This window comes from Leptonychotes weddellii, chromosome 13 (assembly GCF_054177405.1).
Source record: "Leptonychotes weddellii isolate Sample4059 chromosome 13, ASM5417740v2, whole genome shotgun sequence".
In the NCBI taxonomy this organism is placed as follows: Eukaryota; Metazoa; Chordata; class Mammalia; order Carnivora; family Phocidae; genus Leptonychotes; species Leptonychotes weddellii.
The window spans coordinates 74,893,954-74,916,155 of NC_138381.1; the positions used below are offsets into that span (position 1 = coordinate 74,893,954).

General features: G+C 45.0%; 2 protein-coding genes across 2 annotated transcripts in view; one reads left to right on the forward strand and one right to left on the reverse strand.

Annotated features, from left to right (window-relative positions):
* IFT81 (intraflagellar transport 81) overlaps positions 1–22,202 on the reverse strand; it is a 177,339-nt gene that overhangs the window by 91,736 nt on the left and 63,401 nt on the right. The window lies entirely within an intron of this gene.
* P2RX7 (purinergic receptor P2X 7) overlaps positions 20,054–22,202 on the forward strand; it is a 43,287-nt gene continuing 41,138 nt past the window's right edge. Inside the window, exon 1 of the mRNA XM_006736971.3 lies at positions 20,054–20,269. Coding sequence (XP_006737034.1) covers positions 20,145–20,269 — 125 coding nt within the window. The 5' untranslated portion in view covers positions 20,054–20,144. The remainder of the gene's footprint in view (positions 20,270–22,202) is intronic.

The window sequence follows — 22,202 nt, forward strand, 5'->3', positions numbered from 1 at the left end:
CTGGCCTAAGCAAAAAAGGCAATTTATTAGCTCATATAACTGGACAATCCAAAGGAGCCATAGGCTTCAAGTACCACCAGATCTAGGAGCTCAGATATTATCCTCAGGACTCCGTTAATCCTTCTCTCTTGGTTCTACTCCTTACCCTGTTGGCTTTATTTTCATGTAGCCTCTCCACTCACGATAGCAAGACATCTACCAGCAGTACTAAGCCTTATCCTATTAGCTTCAGATCCAGATGGTCCCAACAAATGGAATTGAGTCTCAGTGGTCCTGATTAGCGTGATCTAATTATGTGCCCACCCCTGAGCCAATCACCTGCCGGAGGGATATGGTGTTCTGATTGGCCAGACTCAATCATGTGACCACTTCCAAACAAAGGAGACGGGATTAGCTACGCCCAAAGAGGAGCTGAGGGTTGTCAGTGGAGGAGTGACTCCCCAAAAGTAAAATTGGGTGTTATTATCAGAAGTGGGGATGAATGCTGGACTGGCATATCCACTACACCTAGAATCTTCCCTACCACGTACTCCTTCCCTCTGGCGTCCCAATATGCACCAGTCTTCTCCCCCACCCCTCCCTGCCCTGTCTTTGTTCCGGGGACATTCCCCTCCTCTCATTGGAAGGCAATTCTTATACACTCTTCCCTAATTCAAATGGACTTCAAGACCCAGGTGAAGCTTCCCCTATTCAACCACTGTGGGCTACAATGGAATTGTTCCTCTGTACAACTGAAACTGAACCACGCGCACCAGCACTCAGCTCCATGGCTGTTGAATGTATGAATGAGGAGATAATTTGCACAAAATGCAACAATTAGAAAACAGGCCTAGATTAGAAGAAAATAAACAAAAATGTTAGCCGTAGCTATCTTGATGGGTTATGGGCGATTCTGGCTTTTCTTGATTCCTTTCAGTATTTTCTACGATTTTAAAAAGCCAACAAATGATAATAGTAAAAAGCAAGTAATACAAGTCTGGTTTCAACAGCTGGACTATAAGCGAGATGCCGGTGAGGGCCAAGTATTGATTCTCTGACATCTCCCCTAGCTCCCAGCCTGGGGATTCACTCAGTGTAAGAGTCAGTTCAAGCTCCTTGAGAGCTAAATGAACAGCATCAGGATTTATAACAGACTGTTGATTTCCTTTCCAAAAGCCAATCCTCATTTCCTCTTGCAGACTCTCCAACCCCAGCTGTGTGTGGGGTCCTCCCACCCCCTCCTCACTGCTGTGTGCTTCATGGAAGCAGACTCCAGCCCCAACCCCTGCTCTAGAGGCTGAATCCTGCCTGGTCTAATTCAGGGTTTCTTAACCTCAGCACTATTGACATTTTGGGGGCAGGATAATTCCACTGATTTGCTGAGTTGCTTCATGAGACACCTTGGAGATTACCTGTTATATGAAGTAAAAATTGTCCTTACTGTTTTAAGTGTTTAAGCTAGTTTGAGTTGTGCCTTTCTGTGACAGCATCTCAGCATCTTAACCAACCCAAGGGTCTGTTAAAGACATTGCAAAACATACAAATAAAACCGCCATCAAAAACCAGGATTCTCTCAGTGCTCAGGGGTGGATATCAGAATCTGGAGTTGGGGACAGAGGTATCATTTGATAGTCCCTTCTGAGTAAAACTATAAAACTGAGTAAAATCTATAGCTATTCCAGTTCCCCACAGGATTGCTAATCACTCGTGCTGAGACAGAGAGAGGGTCTGAATTCCTTTTGCAAAACAAAAAACAACATTTGGACAAGAACCCACTATGTCCCATCACATAAAAATTGCTGCAAAACACCAAGTTCTGTACTTTTTAAGCTAATATTTCTGGGAGTCTACCCAACAACCTCTAAAACGGAGCTGATTAAGGAAATGCTAAGCCAAATGGCATAACTTCTAGAAGCCTCTGTTCGCTCATCTGGAAGCTGGGGAGAACAAGATGAGAATCCTCTGATATTAGGGATCAGAAAATACTTCATGACCCATAAAGCAGTTAATTGATTATCTATACTAAGCAGACTAGACATACTGCAACGCGTTCCCAGGATTGGAACAGTCTAGATTTAGAATGTGGTGGGACCAAAATCATCAGTTGTTTCGATGCGGACTTGTTAAATCTCTTATGCTTCTGAGCTGTTTCCTCATCTGTATGCTGTGTCAAGACCTCATTCTGACTGCGCACCGAGGATAAAATTAAGGCTGCTTGAAAAAAGAGAAACATACCACTATTATTATTCCACCAGTTCTCTTGCCCGAGTCAGACAATAGCAGCAGAGCAAACAAAACTAGACTTGGAGGCACATCCTCCATAGGGAATGTTGGGGCAGTGCTGCCCTCTGCTGCTCAGCAGCAGTGACACAGTCACAAAGAGAAGAGGGATCCTGGGAGACCGAGGGGCACACAGGTGAAGGGACTTGCTGGAGGGCACGGAGCTAGCTTGAGATAGAGCGCCTGGGACTCTTGACTCTTAGCTCCTTCTAGAGGGAGAAAATGTGGACTGGAAATTCATCCACTATGGTTCCATTCTTTCTACACTCTAAGCTTTTCTACATAATCTGATGGGGACTTTTCTCTCTTGTTCTTCTTTACCACCCAAACTGCTTGGACTTCCTTTACCTTTTCAAGGTGGCCACCACTGGCCCTGAGGTCAAGAGTCCTAAAGGCCCCTGGGCACTTTACAGAAATGATCTGGATCCTTACGACTGCTTTGGAAGGTGGGCCAGGAAACTAAAGCTCAGAGAGGTTAAGACACAGGCCCAAGGTCCAACAGCCAGGAAGCACAGGAGCTGGGATCTGAACTCTCACCTGAGACCCCAAAGCCCACATTCTACTTGCCGAACAAAACAAGGCAAAACAACATGGTAACTTGTAAAGACGTGATTAAAGGTAATTTTGTGTTTTGTTTTGTTTTTTAAGATTTTATTTATTTATCTGACAGAGAGAGAGCACATGCAAGGGGAATGGGAGAGGGAGAAGCAGGCTTCCTTCCTGCAGAGTAGGGAGCCCAATGTGGGGCTCGATCCCAGGACTCTGGGATCATGACCTGAGCCAAAGGCAGATGCTTAACAACTGAGCCACCAGGCGCCCGTAATTTTGTGTTTTTTGAATGCCCGAAATGGTATTTGCTGAGAAGACACATAATGAAACAATAAGAGAGGGAAATTTTTTCAGCATCTACTATATGTTGGTGACATTCACATACAACATCTGTTAAATTTCCTATTGACACATATATGATCTTGGATCCTGTCCACCATATTGAGGCACAAATGAAGAAACTATGTTCAAAGCAGTTAAGAAATTTACTTAATGTCACTTGGTGAAAGCTGGCATTCAGACTCTAATTCCCCTGCTTAACACAAACAGAGGGGTGCCTGGGTGGCACAGTCTAAGTGTCTGAATCTTGATTTCAGCTCAGGTGGTGATCTCAGGGTCATGAGATTGAGCCCCATGTCGGGCTCAGCACAGAGTCTGCTTGAGATTCTCTCTCTCCTTCTCCCTCTGCCCCTCTCCCCACTCGTGCTCTCTCTCTCAAATAAATAAATAAATAAATAAATAAAATCTTTAAACAAACAAACATGAACAGAAGAAAGTGCATGGTAGCCTGGGTCAGGGTGGCCTGTAGGCCTCCCGGCCATGAAACCCCTCAGACTCTCCTATAAACCATTTCCTTCCTGGTGGCCTCAGGATTTGAAGTCCTCCTGATCTGGGTTCAAAACCCACATTTCTGAGCACTACTATGTGCCAGGCCAGGGCTGAGTATATTATTTCATTCAATTCTTTGTAAAAACACACTGAGGTAGATAATGATTACTATCCCTATTTTACAGATGATCATATTGAAGCTGTGAGAAGTTATGTATCTTGCTCAAGTGTGTGGGTGAGTCCGGGTGTTGATAATTTGTTAATATTCTACATGATACTGTCTTCACAGTCTTATCCTTGCCCATCTGCAGACCGGAAAACAGATAAAGACAAGTGAAAATGATTTGCCTCAGGGCCTTTGCACTTGCCATTCCCTCTGCCTGCAATGCTTTTCTCAGACATTCTGGAGGTTCACTCCCTCAGCTTCTTTAGGTCTTCACTTAAAAGTCATCTTCTCAGGAAGGCCTTTTCCGACCACCTTATTGAAAAGTTCAACCCCCACTCTTAAGTCTCAATGACAAAAAGACAACCCAATGCAAATGTGGGCAAAGGACTTAAATAGACATCTCTTTAAGAAGATATACAAATGGCCAATGAACACATGAAGAAATTCTCAACACCTAATGACTTGCATTAGGGAAATGCAAATCAAAACCTCACCAGATACCAGTACTTACCACTCAGATGGCTGTTACTACTAAATGGAAAATAACAAGGGTTGGCAAGAATGGAGAAATTGGAGCCCCCATATACTGCAGGTGGGAACAGAAAATGGCCCAGCCCCTGTGGAAAGCAGTTTGGTGATTCTACTCTTAGGTTTTTACCCAAAAGAATTGAAAACAGGAATGTAAACACTTGTACTAGAAAGTTCATGGTGACACTATTCACCATAGCCAAAGGTGGAAACTACCCAAATGTGCATCAGCTGATGAATGGATATATCAAATGTGATCTATGCATAAAACAGAATATTACTCAGCCATAAAAAGGAATGAACTGATACATGCCAAGATGTGCGTGACCCTTGAAAACATGACACTAAGTGAAAGGAGCCAGTCACAACAGACCACCCGGTATATGATTCCATTTATGTGAAAGGCCCAGAATAGGAAAATCGACAGACAGAAAGAAAATTAGTGGTTACCAGGGGCTGGTAAATCCCTAGAGACAGAAAGCAGACTTGTGGCTGCCTGGGGCTGCAGGGGCAAGAGAAGGGAATGGGGAGTGACTCCTAATGGGTGTGGGGCCTTCTTTCTGGGGATGAAAATGTTTGAGAACTAGATAGAGGTGGTGTTTGCACAGCATTGTGAATGTACTAAATGCCACTGAATTGTTCACTTTGAAATGGTTAGTTTTATGTTATGTGAATTTCACCTCAATGTAACCAACAAGTTCAACCCCAAACAACCTCATTTTCCTTCCCTGCTTGGTTTTTCTGTCAGGCACATGGCCTTCTCACACAGTATATATCTGACTTACTGATCAATTGTCCATCCTGTTTCTTCAGAATATAAGTTCCAAGAGGATGGGTATTTGGGTCTCTTTTATTAACTCACATATCATTAAAGAGTCACTGACACTCAATAAATATTTGTTATATAAATGAATTAGGAAGGACGTGGCACAGTTGGTTAAGAGACTCTTGGTTTCAGCTCAGCTCATGATCTCAGAGTCATGAGATGGAGCCCCACGTCGGGCTCTGCACTCAGTGCAGAGTCTGCTTGAGACTCTCCCTCTCCCTCTGCCCATCACCCTGCTTGCTCTCTCTCTCTCTCTCAAATAAATAAATAAATCTTTGAAAGAAAGAAAGGGAGGGAGGGAGGAAAGAAAAAAAGGAAAGAAAAGGAAGGGAGGGAGGGAGGGGGAGAGAGAGAGAGAGAGAGAGAAAGAAAGAAAGAAAGAAAGAAAGAAAGAAAGAAAGAAAGAAAGAGAAAGAAAGAAAGAAAGAAAGGAAAGAAAGAAAGAAAGACATGGTGAAGAGTCCTGCTCCTCGAGCTCCACCCTATCTCTGATTCTAATGGGCTCTCGATTCTCAAATATGTTAACAATAACCCTCAGTCTGGGCTCATTTTTTCCTCCCTTTCCTGAGGAGCTGAATTCACAGGCTCTCACTTGGCTGAGCCTTTTAAACCTTCTCTGCTGAGAGTTTAAAAGAAGAAGGACAGGAGAGGAGACAACAAATCCATCACAATGTAGAGAAACACTGTCTGCTTCTCTGCTCTGTGGCTTCCCACAGCAGTTTGCAGGAACCCCAGACCTCAGCTATGAGGCCTTCCTGTCCGCCAGCCAGGAGGACATCATCCCCAGTTGTGCACAAGTGGCTCTTGGGGGCGGGCGAGGGGCGTTTAGGAACAAGTCAATAACCATTTACGGAACAGCTACTCGGACACAGCCCTGTACCAGGCACTTGGCCAAATAACAAATGAGAGATAGCATTCATTCACTCATGTGGTTAACAAGCATTCGGTGAGCACCTACTATGCGCCTTATCCTCTGGTCCTTGATTTCACAGTTTACAGTTGAATTTACGGCTTAGAAGCCAACACTGTAGAGACCAGGGTTTCTCAGCTCAGCACTACGGACATTTTGGACCAGAAAACTCTTCGTCATGGGGGGGTTGATCTAGGTATTGTGGGATGTTTAGCAGGATTCCCAGACCCTCACACATAGTAGGTGCTCAGTAAACACTAGTTGAATGAAAGAATGGGGAAAGGATTGGGAGACAGGCCTGGAGAAGCATAGGCTGCTACTTCAGGGCTTGATGTTTAGGAGTGATGTGTATTATCCTCCTTCTTTCATTAGTCATCCATTCCCCAGACATCTGGGTTGTTCCTGGAACCTAGGAGACTCTAGTTTCAAGAACTCACAGTTGACCAGAAGACATGAGATGTGCTCAGAAATAACTTCAACACCGGATACAGAGTGACAAGCCATGGTATGAGGGCACACATAGATGGTGTACTGGTCAAGACAAAGACAATGGGTACTCTATGCCCAGGTTCAATAACCCAGTATTCAAATATTTAATTATAGCAGAGATCAATAGATTTTTCTGCCATGCCTAACTCCTCCTTCTAACTCAACCTGAAATCAGCAGACTTTCATAGGCCTAACCATGGCTGATTGGATGAGGATGGGCATCTGCCCAGGCAAGCCAGACCACTGGCTAATTGTCCTTATCTTCTCAGAGCCTATATCGTCTTCTTAGTATTGTTACTATTATGAATAACGTATCATTTTTTAAATATTTTATTTATTTGTTTGTTTGTTTTAGAGAGAGAGAGAGCACACATGCGCACAGCGGGGGTTAGGGCAGAGGGAGAGGGAGAGAGAGAACCTCTAGCAGACTATGTGCTGAGCGTGGAGACTGACACAAGGCTCAATCCCATGACCCTGAGATCATGACCTGAGCCAAAATCAAGGGTCAGATGCTTAACCAACTGAGCCACCCAGGTGCCCCAATAACATATCATTATCAATTAATAGCTGCAATTTACTGAACATTATTATGTACCAGGCATGGTGCTGTGAATGAGTAATCATTCCCTTAAAGAAAATCAGTCAGTCAGACCTTTCATCATGTATGGCAATCCCAAAGACATTTGGGATTTAAATGATGTACTTTGAAGATAGAAGTATGATTATTCAACTGCCACTTAATCAGAGAAACTAAGTGGTAGGTGGCATTGTAAAGGAAGGCAAGGCACCGGGCAGGCAGATGCTAAGTGGGAGATTGTTCCAGGCATAAGGGAAATGGGGGTGGGTATGAAAAAAAAAAAAAAAGCAAGAGCAAGAGCCAAGGGAAATAGGTTTGACTGGATAAAATGGACAGTGAGAATTTTGATAAAAGCAACGGAATGGGTAGGGAGAAGTTCAGATATCTTCAAATCATGGACTCCACCACCATCCCTTCCCTCTTCTGGCAGTGAGCAGAACTAGGGTGCGCTCCCTATCCCTTCTTCCTGGGGCCTCCAGAGACTCTGAGCTCAGCCTCTGGCCTGCCCCTTGGCTCTAGCCCTCATTTTCTGTTTGCTGTGCCTGTCCTGTCTCATATCACCATCTCCACGCTTCTGGGCTCAGTCTGGTGCCCTGGCCCCCGGTCCTCTCCATTCCATTGACTTCTCCATGTAACTTGATGCTCTTGAGCTGGATTGAGACTACCCTGATGAGTGCCACAGAACTGGCTCAACAAAAAGGGTCAAAGCAAGTCAACATCTTTGACATGAGGTACTGTCAATTTCACAGGGCCAAGTTTGATTGTGAGGAATAAATACACAAACTATGTCACTGTGGCATAATAAGTAATATATATTTGGTCTCTGCTCCTGATTTAGGGCTGCTAAAACCCTTGTAATTTCCTGAGTGAGAGGGGTGCTAAGAGAATCTTTTGTTTTAATATTTGGTCTTTGACCCTGGTTCCTGACACAGAGCTCCTAAATCCCTTGAAATTTCCTTGTTGATAAAAGGGTCTTTTGTCCTAGTGAGGTGACTCTTGGTGGGCTCCTGGAGAGCTTCAGGATGGGGGACAGTCACCAGAAAGACCAAGCCATGACTAGGAGCTTAGAACTTTCAGCCCTGCCCCCCATCCTCTGGGGAGAGGAGGAGCTAGAGATTAAGTTAATAACTGATCATGCGTACATAATGAAGCCTCCATAAAAATCCCTAAACTATGGAGTTTGGAGAGCTTCCAGGTTGGTGAACACCTCCACATGCTGAGACAGTGGTGCAACCCCAACTCCATAGAGACAGAAGCTCTGTACTCAGAACTCTTCCAGTCAGATGTACCTCTTCATCTGGATGTTCATCTGTATCCTTTGTTATATCCTTTACAATAAACGAGTAAATGTGTTCTCCTGAGTTCTATGAGCCACTATAGCAAATTACCAAACCTGAGGAAGGGGTTGTAGGAACCCCCAATTCATAGCCAAGTCTGTCATCTGGGGATCCACTGCTTGTGATTGCCATCTGAAGTGGGGGCAGCCTTAAGGGACGGAGCACTTCACTTGTAGGGTGTACACTAACTCCAGTTAGTTAGTATCAGAATTGAACTGTAGGACACCCAGTTGGTGTCCACACATAGTTGGAGAACTGGTTAGCGTGGAAAACCCACACATTTGGTGTCAGAAGTGGCGTGAATACAGAGACAGACAGAGGTTTTTCCTTTTATTCACACAAGGGCTTACTACGCACATACTCAGACAGAAGTATGGAAGATGGGATTTCATGAAAGAAAAAAAAAAAAACAAAGAAGAGAAGTTGTAATTGGGTCAGGCCTCTTGGGAGTCCAGAACCAGGGATGAATTCTCTATTCCGGATCATTCTAGGGACCCGTGGTGCTGGTGGGTCTTCATGCCACAGACCTGCTCTCAGCTCCTCTCTGCCTTCCCTGTTTCTCTGCTCCTTTTTGTTTCATGTCCTAAATTTCCACCTTCTCAGCACAACTTTATTCTCCTTTCCTCCTCTATTCTCTGTATCTGAATGCCTTACTGAAATTAAACAAATGGTTTTTATGTCTGCTTTAATGACAGAGGTAGTGACTCGCTAATACAAGGAAGGCATTTCCCCTTCCAAGGATGATGTATTCAGCTTTTTAAAAAATATTTTATTTTTTTAGTAATCTCTACACCCAATGTGGGGCTCAAATTCCCAACCCAGAGATCAAGAGTTGCAAGCTCCACCAACTGAGCCAGCCAGGCGCCCCTGTATTCAGCTTTTGAGTTAAAAAGGAGAAGCTGTCAATCCCATGTGGCTATCTTGGTAGGTAAAAAAAAAAAAAAAAATTTAAATAAATAAGTAAGTAAGCGAATAAATAAACTTGGTTCCTCAAAATATTAAATAGAATTACGATATGATCCGTCAATTCCACTTCGGGCTATATGCCCCCAAAGAACTGAAGACAGGGATGTGAACAGAAATTTGTGCAACCGTGTTTGTAGCTGCATTATTCACAACAGCCAAAGAGGTGGAAACAACCTAACCGTCCATCGATGAACAAATGGGTAAACACAATGTGCTCTAGCCACACAATAAAATATTATTCAGCCTTAAAAAGGAAGGAAATCCTGACACATGCTACAACATGAATGAACCTGGAAGACACCATGCCACGTGAAATAAGCCAGACCAAAAAGGACAAGTACTGTATGACTCCCAATCATATGAGGGACCTAGAGCAGTCACGTACATAGAGACAGAAAGTGGTTTCCAGGAGCTGGGAGGAGAGAATGAGGAGTCAGGGTTTAATGGGGAAAGTTTCAGTTTGAGGTGATGAAAGGGTAGGAGATAGATGGTGGTGACGGTTGCACAAATAGTGTGAATGTACTGAATGCCACTCAACTGTACACTTAAAAATGGTTAAAATGGTAAAAATTTAGGTTATGTTTATTTTACCACAATCTTGAAAAAAGTTTTTGGGTTTTGGAAAGTTTGAGAGAGTCAACCCATCCATCATTTGAGTGAGAGCATCTCTTGCGTTGGCTGGACTAAAAGAGAAGCTGGCAGAACTCACAGGGAATGAGAAAAGGGAAGGAAATGGAGGCTTCGGGTATACAAGGTAGCAGGTACCTGAGCCACATCCAATAGCATATTCCATCATCTATTACCACGAGATTCCAGGGCAAGGACACCAAGGAAAAGATGACAGAGGAGGTGGCCTGCCAGGGTGATGGACCTAAGACATCTCCCAGCACCCAGGAATGTCTGCCTCTTGGCATTTAGGTCCTTGTTTGTCTCTGATCTTCAGGGATGCTGTCCGCTGTCATACCAGTAAATTGTATCTCTGCCTGTTTGGGGGTTTTAGTGATGCTGTCTGCAAGCCTCCCAGTGAACTTCATAAGGGTTCCCCAGCAATGCTTCTTAAATCAGAATCCTTTGGGTATGAGTTAAAAAAAGCACAGTTAAAATGACTTAAACAACATATATTAAAAAAGAAATCCCAGGTCGGGTGGCTCCAGAAGTAGTTAACCCAGTGGCTCTAACCAAGTTCTTTCCATTGTTTTGCCCTGCCATCCTGAGCATGTCACATTAGAAAGACCCTTTCTTCTCATGTCTCTTTCTTAGGAATGACCTCCTTCTTCAGAAGATCCCTAAAACACTTCACTTCATGTTTCAGTGGCTATAATGGGCTTTTGTGCCCACTCCTACAGGTAGAATGGGATTAACATGATACCCCTGAGATGGGGATAGGGTTATTTTTCCTGAGGGTTTGAAACCTGAACAAAATTGGGGACACTGTTAACAAAGAAAAAGAGACTAGATTTTTTTTTAAAGATTTTATTTATTTATTTTGACAGAGAGACAGTGAGAGAGGGAACACAAACGGGGAGTGGGAGAGGGAGAAGCAGGCTTCCTGCTGAGCAGGGAGCTCGATGCAGGACTCAATCCCAGGATCCCGGGATCATGACCTGAGCTGAAGGCAGACGCTCAACAACTAAGCCACCCAGGTGCCCCGAGAGAATAGATTTTTAGTGGACAGTTGAGTGCTAAATCCTCAGATACTGATAAGCTCAGGGGATTAATTGACACTTGGAAAGAGTTATTTTGGACTTGCTTCTGTATTGACCAGTGGGTCAGAAGTATGATTTCTGATACTCTGGGTCAAAGATGGCTCACCTCCAGGTTTCATTCCAGCCTGTAAGAAGGGGAAAGAGAAGAGTGGAGGGCATGCTCTTTTCTTTTTTATGTCATGACCTCAGCACACAGAGTCCCTACTACTTCCTGCCCCAGGTATAACCTGGCTCCCCTCTGAGAGTCCTTGAAGCCCTCCCCAGAGGATGCTAGTCCTTTCTCCACTCTCCTGGTGTCCTCTATGCTCCCCACCTCTAGTTCCAGATCAGTGATCGTCCATCTTGAGTAAACCCTGAGGCTCACAGCATCTGGCTGAACCACTTTCTATGCCTTTTCATTGCTGATGTTTACTAATCAATCAATCAATCATTTTTAGGAGACTTTGGCATCTAGCTCATCCTTCCTCCCCACCCCAGTTCCTACCACCATGTTGATGACTTTAATGATTGTAAGATTACCCTAGGTCAACCTCCTAGCCCCTTGGCTCTTGTCCCTCCTCATTTCAATGATCTTCGCCTTCACTCTACTCTAGCCACCACATCCTTTGACCATGTCCTGGATGTCAGTTTCTCCTGGAATGAATCTTCCTCTAAAGTCTTCAATTTCTCTGGCCACAGGCTGTATCTTCTGTTCTTCGGTTATTTCAGGCTTAGCAGTTCTTTGAACTCCAGGATCCCTTGATTCTTCTACTTTCTCCTTCTCATGACCCTCCTTCCTTCACTTCCTTCCTTATCCAGCAGAGATTCCCTGGTCCTCGTTTTATTTTATTTTATTTTTTAAAGATTTTATTTATTTATTTGAGAGACAGAATGAGATAGAGAGAGAGAGCATGAGAGGGGGGAGAGTCAGAGGGCGAAGCAGGCTCCCCACTGAGCAGGGAGCCCGATGCGGGACTCGATCCCGGGACTCCAGGATCATGACCTGAGCTGAAGGCAGTGGCTTAACCAACTGAGCCACCCAGGCGCCCGTTTTATTTTATTTTTTGATTTATTTATTTATTAGAGAGAGAGAGAAAAGAGCACTTGCGAGTGGGGTGGGGGAGAGAGGCACAGGGAGAGGGAGAGAGAGAATCTCCAGCAGACTCCCCACTGAGTGAGGAGCCCAACTCGGGGCTCAGTCCCACAATGATGAGATCATGACCTGAGCTAAAATCAAGAGTCAGATGCTCAACCAACTGAGCCACTCAGGCGCCGCCTTGGTCCTCATTTTAGCTACTTTTTTGCCAGTGCTTGAGTAGTAGATACTGTAGGTGACTGCCCAACATCCACTCCAACCAAGATGATGGATCCAAGCTGGTCATGGTCATTTCCGCTCTCTTTCCAGGGGAGGATCAGGTGTGTGACTCACTTCTAGCACTAGAGAGTAGAGTGAGGTGAGGAGAAAGGGACTCGGGGAAAGATTTTCCCATCAAAGAGACAGAAGAATTGACTATCTTTCTTTCTGAGGATGAACCAACAAGACAGTGCAGACATATAGAAAAGAACCTGGATCCTTGGTTATGTTTTCAAGCCATTAAATCAACTCCTAAATTTTGTCCTCCCTATATATGAGACAATAATTTCTTTTATATTTAAGCCAGTTTGAGTCTGGTATTCTGTTACCTTCAGACAAAAGCACCCTTAATAACATAACTCTCAACTTCCAGCAAAAGCTCAGCCCTGGATCAATGAAAATTTCCTTCTATTCTACTTTCATATTTGAACTGCTAAGACTGATAGAGAGAGCAATGGGTCCTTGGCCCTCTAGAAACCTCAGACACCTCTCTACCATCCACCATTAGAAGGAAATTCCCAGTTTTCCCCACCCATCCCCAGCCTCTGTGTTTAGGGTTGCAAAAGACCCAGTTATTACCTGAAGTGGCCAGCTGTCTTGATCAGAAAATAGATTTTTAAAGTTCCAAGGAGGGTGTGTGTATTGGGCTTGGATGGAGTGGAGGGAAGGGGAGATCCTGGGATTAAGAGAAGTCCAGCATTCATGAGAAGTATAAAGCAAGTTTACCCAGAATAAATTGAGTGAATCAGTCATTCCCAGTGCCTGGGTTAAGCTGGGATGGAAAGAAAAGCTTTCTGCTCTGTGTTGTGGGGCTGGCAAGGGAGAGGATTCCCAGGGAAGGGTGACTTAGGGGGAAGAAGGGGCAGAGATGTAGCTTCGTTCACACTGCTTCAGGAACAAATGTAAAAGACCAAAATAGACATGGTAGATACCAATGATTACAAATTCTAAAACTATTTGAACCACTTGGCAAGACCTGATGGGTCCCCGGATGTGGAAGTGGGAGGTAGATCCTGTAGGTGGGAAGGCCCAGGCCCCTATTATAATCTCAGTCACGTAGACGTTGCAATAACCAATTCATGGTTTTTAATTCTCAATGCCACACTGGAATTCCTGTTTTCCCTGTTGGCTCTTCTCCTGTTCACCATAGCAACTGTTTTGATTCTTCTTCACTCTCATCGAACCTCCCACCCCTCTGCCTTGTCTTTCTCTCTCCTCAGGCACATCTGCCTCTTATTTCACACAGAAAATGGATGCCATCTGACTGGGCCAGCCCTCCCTTCCTCACTTACCTGCAACTGTACTCATCTTTTCCTCTATCCCACAGATTTAATCAGCAGGGCTGTTCAGTAGAACTTTCTACAATGGCATACATGTTGTGTATCTTCACTGTCCAACACAGTATGAGCCACATGTGGCTACTGAACACTTGAAATATGGTGAGTACGAATGAAGAACTGAATTTTAAATTTCATTCAATTTTAATTAATTTAAATTTAAATGGCCACACCTGGTTAGTGTCTACCTATTAGGCAGCGCTGGTTTAGTGTAATTCAAAGAAAGACTGTTTTGAATACCAGGGCACTAGAATCTCTCCTAACTCTGTGAAATCCCTAAGCAGTAGACTCTTGACCAACTTATTATAAGAATTCTGAATTAGATGATGAGAGGCAAGGAAGAGAGGGTCAGAAAGGCAGGTTCACAAGAAATTGCCATGGAGAAATATAGAGGGCGAAAAAAGCACTTGACAGGGTCATGAGATTGAGCCTGGATGCAGTGGGCTCCTCACTCAGCTGGGAGTCTGCTTGAGATTCTCTTCCTCTGCCCCTGCCACATGCATGCACTCTCTCTCTCTCTCCCCTCCACCAAAATAAATAAATAAATCTTTTTAAAAAAAGACGGGGGGGACGCGTAGGTGGCTCAGTCGGTTAAGCATCTGCCTTCGGCTCAGGTCATGATCCCAGGGTCCTGGGATCGAGTCCCGCATTGGGCTCCTTGCTCAGCAGGGAGCCTGCTTCTCCCTCTGCCTGCCTCTGTCTTCTCTCTGACAAATAAATAACATCTTTAAAAAAGACAGGGGGGCATCCAGTTATCTTTGTTTGGATTCTCTACCAAAATGCAAACTGTGCACAACACAAACACAAACAGAATGGTGACTTGCATGTCCCTTTGTGTAGCTGATTTTGCTCACTTTTGATCATTCCATCACATTTCAGTTACACATCTTTTGAAATATAGAAAGTTAGAATACCACATCCTCCTGCTTCCACCGACCTCCTCTAAATGGCAAGCCAAATGCTCTGAGACAATATTTTGAGTAATCTTTCTCCTTTGATTTTAAATGCTTTTGTCATTTGCTAAGTACTCACCTATCTTTGTGTTCAATACTTGACTCCATCGTGTTCCATTAACTTATCTGTCAGTTTCCTCACTAGGGCCCTTGAATTATACAGCTTTATATCTCTGTTACTATTTCCTGTCTTCACTGGCTTATTCAGGAACCGCCTTCCGTTGGCTCCTGGGTACGCACTCCTTCCTCATTTTCCTCTCCTTCCCTGATGCCTCTTAGTCCCCTTGGTGTTGGATCCTTCAGAGATCCACCCTCAGGCCCCCTCCATGTCACTATACCCTCTCCCTGGACAGATCCCCTCCCTGCCTCCACTCTTGCCCCTTCTATCCACTTTCCACCGTGCAGCCAGAGTGATTTTACTAAAGTGTAAATGAGGTCATGCCATGACTCTGCTTACAGATCCACCTATTGCTCTCAGGATAAACTCCTGACTCCTTAACAGCAAGCAGCCACAGGAGGTTGAAATAGACTTGAGTTTCCCCAAAGTGGACCCTGAGACAAGGATTCAGGTGCAAGTAGTTAATTTGGGAGGTGAGGCCAGGAAGGGCAGTGGGGAAGTGAGACAGGGAGGGAAGGCAGCCAATACAGGAAGCATTGAGGAACAGGTCACTGCCGTAGGCATCTGGGACTCCCCACTAGGGACCTCTGGGAAACTGCCTGGACTGCCTCAGCGCTGTCCCACCTGAGAGCAGAGGATTTAACCTGAGTCTCCCAGCCTAGCAGCCTCTATTCTCTGGGTGTTGCACTTCTTCACTTCTTCCTCCCTCTCCTTACTTTCTTTCCTTCCTTCCCCTTCCCTCCACCCCTTACCCCTCCTCCTCTACCCCCCTCCACCCTCTTTTACAACCCTCCTCCCCAATAGGCCCCCGAAGCCATGTTTCTTGTGACCCCGCCCACAGCCTTAGGTGATTGGACCAGAGACAGATAGCTAGACCAATCAGATTCACTCTTCTGGGACTCCTGAATTAAGCAGTTGGTCTGTGATCTCATGTGAACTGTGGCCACCTACTGTGGATGCCATGATGGCCTTGCTTGGTGACATGCCCCCAGAGGAGCAGAGAAGTCCGGTGTTTAGGGAGATGCACAGTGGGTGCAGAGAGAGACAGGCAGAGGCGGGACCACACAGCTTCAGACAAACCGAAAGTGCAACCTAAGCGCAGGACATTATAGTTTCCCTATTAATAAGTTCTTACCACGGGGGCGCCTGGGTGGCTCAGTCATTGGGCGTCTGCCTTTGGCTCGGGTCGGGAATCCAGGGCCCTGGGATCGAGCCCCGCATGGAGCCCCGCATCGGGGTCCCTGCTCAGCGGGGAGCCTGCTTCTCCCTCTCCCACTCCCCCTGCTTGTGTTCCCTCTCTCCCTGTGTCTCTCTCTGTCAAATAAATAAATAAAATCTTAAAAAAATAATAAGTTCTCACTACGTTTCCTGCACTTGAGTTCTGTAAGACAACAGTGTTTCCTCAAAAAACTACCTTCTCTGCTAAAGAAAGTCACTTGATTTTTCTGACCTGTAACCAGAAACACACACACACCCTTGAGAAGATAAATTCACCCAAGCCCCCAAGCCCCATTCCATTCATGACTTGACTTCATACTTTACAAAGAAACAAAAACCACCATTCTTGACATTCCACTTTGAACATCTTTGAATGGCTGGAATATTTCCATCTTAACTACCCCTTCCCCCAATCTTCCCTTGACTACACTTCCTGTTAAAAACCACCCTTACCCTCAAGCTGAGTTTAAAGGAAAAGTAGTCCACATCCGTGTCTCTACTCTCTCCCTCGAATCAGTGCCTACATGCACTATTATTTTGCACGGAAGTGTGCCATTCTGAATATGTGATTTTAAGTGTCTATGGGATTTTTAGGTCTGGAGGTTCATAGACTGTACAGGTGTAGAGCTCAGAAGGCAGATTTGGTCTGGAGATAATAGATTTTTAAAATCTAGCCGTGATTTTTAAAAAGTAATGCATGAGTACGGTAGAAAAACTTCACAGAAAGGTGGTAAATAAGTCGCCTGACATTGACAAATCCCCCAGTTCCCTCCCCAGAGACCATCTTATATATCCTTCAGACACAGACAGCTTCACGGACATGGGACCTGTGCAGTTACATAAGGACCCACACATAGAAGGGACCTGAGCTTGATTTAACGCTCTGCTATTGCCATCTTGAAATTCTTTTTTTTTTTTTAAAGATTTTTATTTATTTATTTGACAGAGAGAGACACAGCGAGAGAGGGAACACAAGCAGGGGGAGTGGGAGAGGGAGAAGCAGGCTTCCCGCAGAGCAGGGAGCCCGATGTGGGACTCGATCCCAGGACCCTGGGATCATGACCTGAGCTGAAGGCAGTCGCTTAACCAACTGAGCCACCCAGGCGCCCGCCATCTTGAAATTCTTAATCTTGAATAAGGGACCCCACATTTTCATTTTGCACTGGGCCCCCAAATTATGTAGTAGGCCTATTTCCAGCTATATTCCATGCATAGTTAAACACATGATATACACATGTACCCCTCTTTCCATCCCCTTTTCTTTTAGCATTTGGTGATTCTTAAAAGAATGTGTGTGGGTGAAATTTCCCAGAGAGAAGATGCAGAAGTTATTACTGCTATTTACCAAATATGTCTGCTTCTTCTGTTTCTGGGCACAGAAGGGGATATATGGTGAGACTGCATTTCCTGGTTCCCTGGTAGTTAGATGGGGTCAAGTGACTAGTGTTGACAAATGAGTTAGGGGCTAAAGGGAGTGCATCATTTCTAGGTCAGAGTGTTTTTTTTAAAGATTTATTTATTTTTTAAGATTTTATTTATTTATTTGGCACAGAGAGAGAGATAGCAAGAGCAGGAACACAAGCAGGGGGAGCAGGAGAAGCAGGCTTCCAGCCTAGCAGGGAGCCCGATGCGGGGCTCGATCCCAGGACCCTGGGATCATGACCTGAGCTGAAGGCAGGCGCTTCACGACTGAGGCACCCAGGCACCCCTATTTATTTATTTTAAAGAGAGAGAGCACACAAGTGTGTGCGTGTGCACGTGAGGGGTGGGGGGAGGGGCAGAGGAAGAGAGAGAGGGATAAAATCTCCATCAGACTCTGGCTGAACACAGAGCCCCACCCGGGGCTCTATCCCAGGACCTTGAGATCATGACCTGAACTGAAACCAAGAGTTGAAAGCTTAACCAACTGAGCTAGGTGCCCCAAGGTCAGAGGATTTAATATATGTGCTGCTGAAGCGAGCACAAGGTCAGAGGATTTAAATGCCACTGTAAGACCTGCCAGATTTCTCATTCAAGAGTTCAAGATAGTGGCTGTTCCATTAGTTTTGTTTTCTGAGTGACTACGATGAGCAGAGCCTCCTGGGTGATCGATCCATGGTGAATATTTATTGTGGATGAGAAATAAAAGGACATTGTTTTTAAGCCATGAGATTTGGGGGCTGTTTGTTATTGCAACATAACCTGTCTTATCAGGACTGATAGAAATATAAAAAATACTGAGACAGAATTTGCAGGAACTGACACATAAAAGGAGAAGAGTCACAGAAAGATAAGACAAAGAGTCATAGAGGTAAAGATGAGAAACTAGGGGCGCCTGGGTGGCTCAGTCGGTTAAGTGTCTACCTTCAGCTCAGGTCATGATCCTGGGGTCCTGGGATCCAGCACCCCCCCCACCATCGGGCTCCCTGCTCAGTGGGGAACCTGCTTCTCTCTCTGCCCTTCCCCCTGACTCATGCTCTCTGTCGCATGCACACCCTATCTCCCTTTCTCAAATAAATAAAATCTTAAAAAAAAAAAAAAAAAAAGGATGAGAAACTAGAAGAAGGGGCCCAGGGGAGTCATGGTAATCAATGGAAGAAATTGCTCAAGAGGTAGGGAGTGGTACATGATGTTGGTCCAAAAGTTTAAATAGAATAAGGAATAAAACATATCACTAAATATGGCAACTGAGAACTCAGTGGTAAGCTTATTAAGAACAGTATGCATAAAGTGGTGGTAAGAGAAATAGTAGACAGAGGGCTGAGGAAGCAGAGGGAAGGGCATGAGGGATCAGTGTATGCATTCAGCAGAAAGATCAGGAGCCCTGGCCATGTGCACTTATGAGAAGGGCCAAGAAAATTTACATTCAATCTCACCTTCCTTCTGCTCTCCAGTGTCCTGAACCAAGAGCCAGGAGGTAAGGTACTCTAAAATCATAGGTTATCAGAAAATTTGCTATTGGAAAATGCATCAGTAAGAATGAAATACTCCACTTTTGCCTGGAGGATCTAAGTCACCTTGCCACAGAGAAGCGGCCTCAATTTGCACCTTTGGTGCAGAGCTTCAGATAAAAGGTTTCTAGGCACAACATTCAACACCTGTCTTAGCTTTATTACTTTCAAGGAAGCAGAGCCCTGGGTCCACTTTGCAATCCAGATCTGAGATTGACCATTTTATACAAACCTGCTTTGTTTTGAGCCTATCAAAATCTGCTTTCATTTAAATTTAATCTAGACTCACCATCACCCATAATCCTATGATAACTCTGTCCATTTGATGATGGTGGTAGCTTCTCTGGCATGAGCTCTTTCTCACTGAATGAGTCAGTAAACCTCATTTTGCTGAATGGCAAGTTTGTTTCTGACAGTCTTAGGCTGACTGGGCTAGGTCAGGGTTGTAACTCTAGGGGCAGGGCAGAGAGCAGATCTCAACGGATCTCAAGGGTCACGCGGGAAATATCCAGCATAGAAGTAAAGTCTTCCTCCCCTCCCAGCAATTCTGATTCCCCCCACCATCTACAGACCAGAGTGCTGTGGAGGAAGTGTGGAGAGGGAGAAGAGGGAGATCTTCATTCACCCGGCGTTCATAGACATCTGGGGCTGAACAAAGTGTTGTAGAAATGAATCAGTCAGTCTCTGAGTGGGCCTTGAGGCAATAGAAAGATCTAGGCCCTTTATTAAGGCACAATGGAAGCACTGGGTCTCCTGACATTTGAAGGGCTGCCCCTTTCCCCCAACTGAAAGGAGTCCAAAAAAGTGAAAGGAAAAAGGGGATAAGGGAGAATGCTAAAAATGCCCTTCCTTTGAACACCATCTTTGTGCAGGCGTCTGGGGGAGGCAGGCTGGAGCAGGGTCATCTGCCAGCCAGGCCTGTAGGACTTCCCTTCTCTTGTTTATCCCCAGCCACATCTGGGTTAGCTGCCAGGGCCCGCCCCCACTGTGCCCTCACTGGAGGAACTCAAACATAAAGGCTCCTGCTAAGAATCAGTTTCATTTTCCTGTGTTGTGATTGTTCTGGGAGGGTTGAGCCCTGGTCGAGACCCTAACGGAGAGTGAGCCTCTCACCATGTCAGCCTGTTGCAGCTGGAAAGATGTTTTCCAGTATGAGACAAACAAAGTCCTCCAGATCCAGAGCATGAATTACGGCACCATTAAGTGGGTCTTCCACGTGCTGGTCTTTTCCTACATCGGGTAAGTGGGGTGTGGGGAGAACCCCAAATGTCTGCAGTAGTTGACAGCACAAAAATCCCCAAGTTACAGCTTCTGGTGCTTATCCTGAATTCCATGTGGTTTTAAATCTGAGACTTTTTTTCTCATAGCAAGCTGGGGCTGGAGGTGCCGGGGCGGGGGGGAGGGGTGTTGGGGGGATGCAGCTGCAGGAGGGGGGAAACAGTGCCAGTCTGCTGCGGAAAGAAGCCACAAGAGGCAAAGCGACACTTTGGGTTCTACCCCAGGCCTGCCAGTAGAAACAGGGCAACACCCTGGATTCCGTGGGAGGAGGCAAGGATTCAGAGCACACCTGGTAATAATCCTGGCATCTGTCTGAATCATCACCGCTTAGGGGAGGAATAGGATCAGACTCGTCAAGGTAACTTTAGGTCCTCTCTAGTGTCAGGAAGGCCCCCTCTTGCTCTTTTTCATTTTTGTTTCTTAACAGCTTATTGAGATATAATTCACACACTATACAACTCACTCATTTGAAGTGTACAATTTAGGGGCACCTGGATGGCTCAGTTGGTTAAGCATCCAACTCTTGATTTTGGCTCAGGTCATGATCTCAGGGTCGGGGGATTAAGCTCCATGTCAGCTCCGCGCTCAGCGTGGAATCTGCTTGAGATTCTCCCTCTCCCTCTCCCTTTGCCCCTCGCCCTGCTCGCGAGTGCACTCTTTCTCAAATAAATAAATAAATAAATCTTTAAAAAAAAATCAAATGTACAATTTAGTGGGTTTTAGTATTCAAAGTTGTGCAACCATCACCACAATCAATTCTAGAACATTTTCATCACCTCAGAAAGAAACTCCACAGCCCTGAGCCATCACTCCCAACCATTCTGATCCCCCATAGCTCTGGTGACCAGTGGGTCTACTCTCTGTCTCTGGGATTTGCCTATTCTGGACATGTCATAGAAATGGAATCATGCACTATGTAGTCCTTTGGGTCTGGTTTCTTCCACTCTGCATCATGTTTGCAAGGTGCATCCATGTTGAAACATGTATCTCTACTTCATTCCTCTGTATGGCCAAGTAATATTCCATTGTCTGGATAGACTTTTTTTTGGGAGGGGGTGGACATTTGGGTTGTTTCCAGTTTGGGGCTATTATGGATAATGGATAATGCTGTTATGAATATGGGTGTATGCATGTTTGCATGAACATGTTTGCAGTTTCCTTGGGTATTGTACCTACAAGTGAAACTGAAAGATCATTCAGTAACTTTATTTTTTTTTAAAGATTTTATTTATTTATTTGAGAGAGAGAGAATGAGAGAGAGCACATGAGAGGGGGGAGGGTCAGAGGGAGAAGCAGACTCCCTGCCGAGCAGGGAGCCCGATGCGGGACTCGATCCAGGGACTCCAGGATCATGACCTGAGCCGAAGGCAGTCGCTTAACCAACTGAGCCACCCAGGCGCCCATCAGTAACTTTATTTTTGACATTTTAAGGAATGACCCATTTTCGGAATGGCTACACCATTTCATATTCCCACCAGCAATGTATGTTCCAATTTCTCCACAAGCTTACCAAACACTTTCTCTTGTCTGTTTTTTTGGATTATGGGCATCCTAGTGAGTGGTTCTCATTGTGGTTTTGATTCACAAATAGTTCCTTAATGGCTAATGCCCCATTGCTCTTTGTGATGATGATGATGATGATGATGGTGAAAACTTGCATCTCTAAGGTCAGACAGGGTAGTTTACTGGCTAAGGTTAGAGCAACCTATTTGATAATCCTGGCTAAGTTTCCTTGGCCAGGTCACTTAACCTCTCTAAGCCTCCCTTTCTGCATCTGTTCGTAGAGTTGTCATAATTAAACAAGAAAAGGCATGGCAAACACTTCTCGATGTCTGGCATAGGGTAAGAGCTCCACAAATAGCAGCTATCTTTAAAAATAATCTTTTTGACTTAA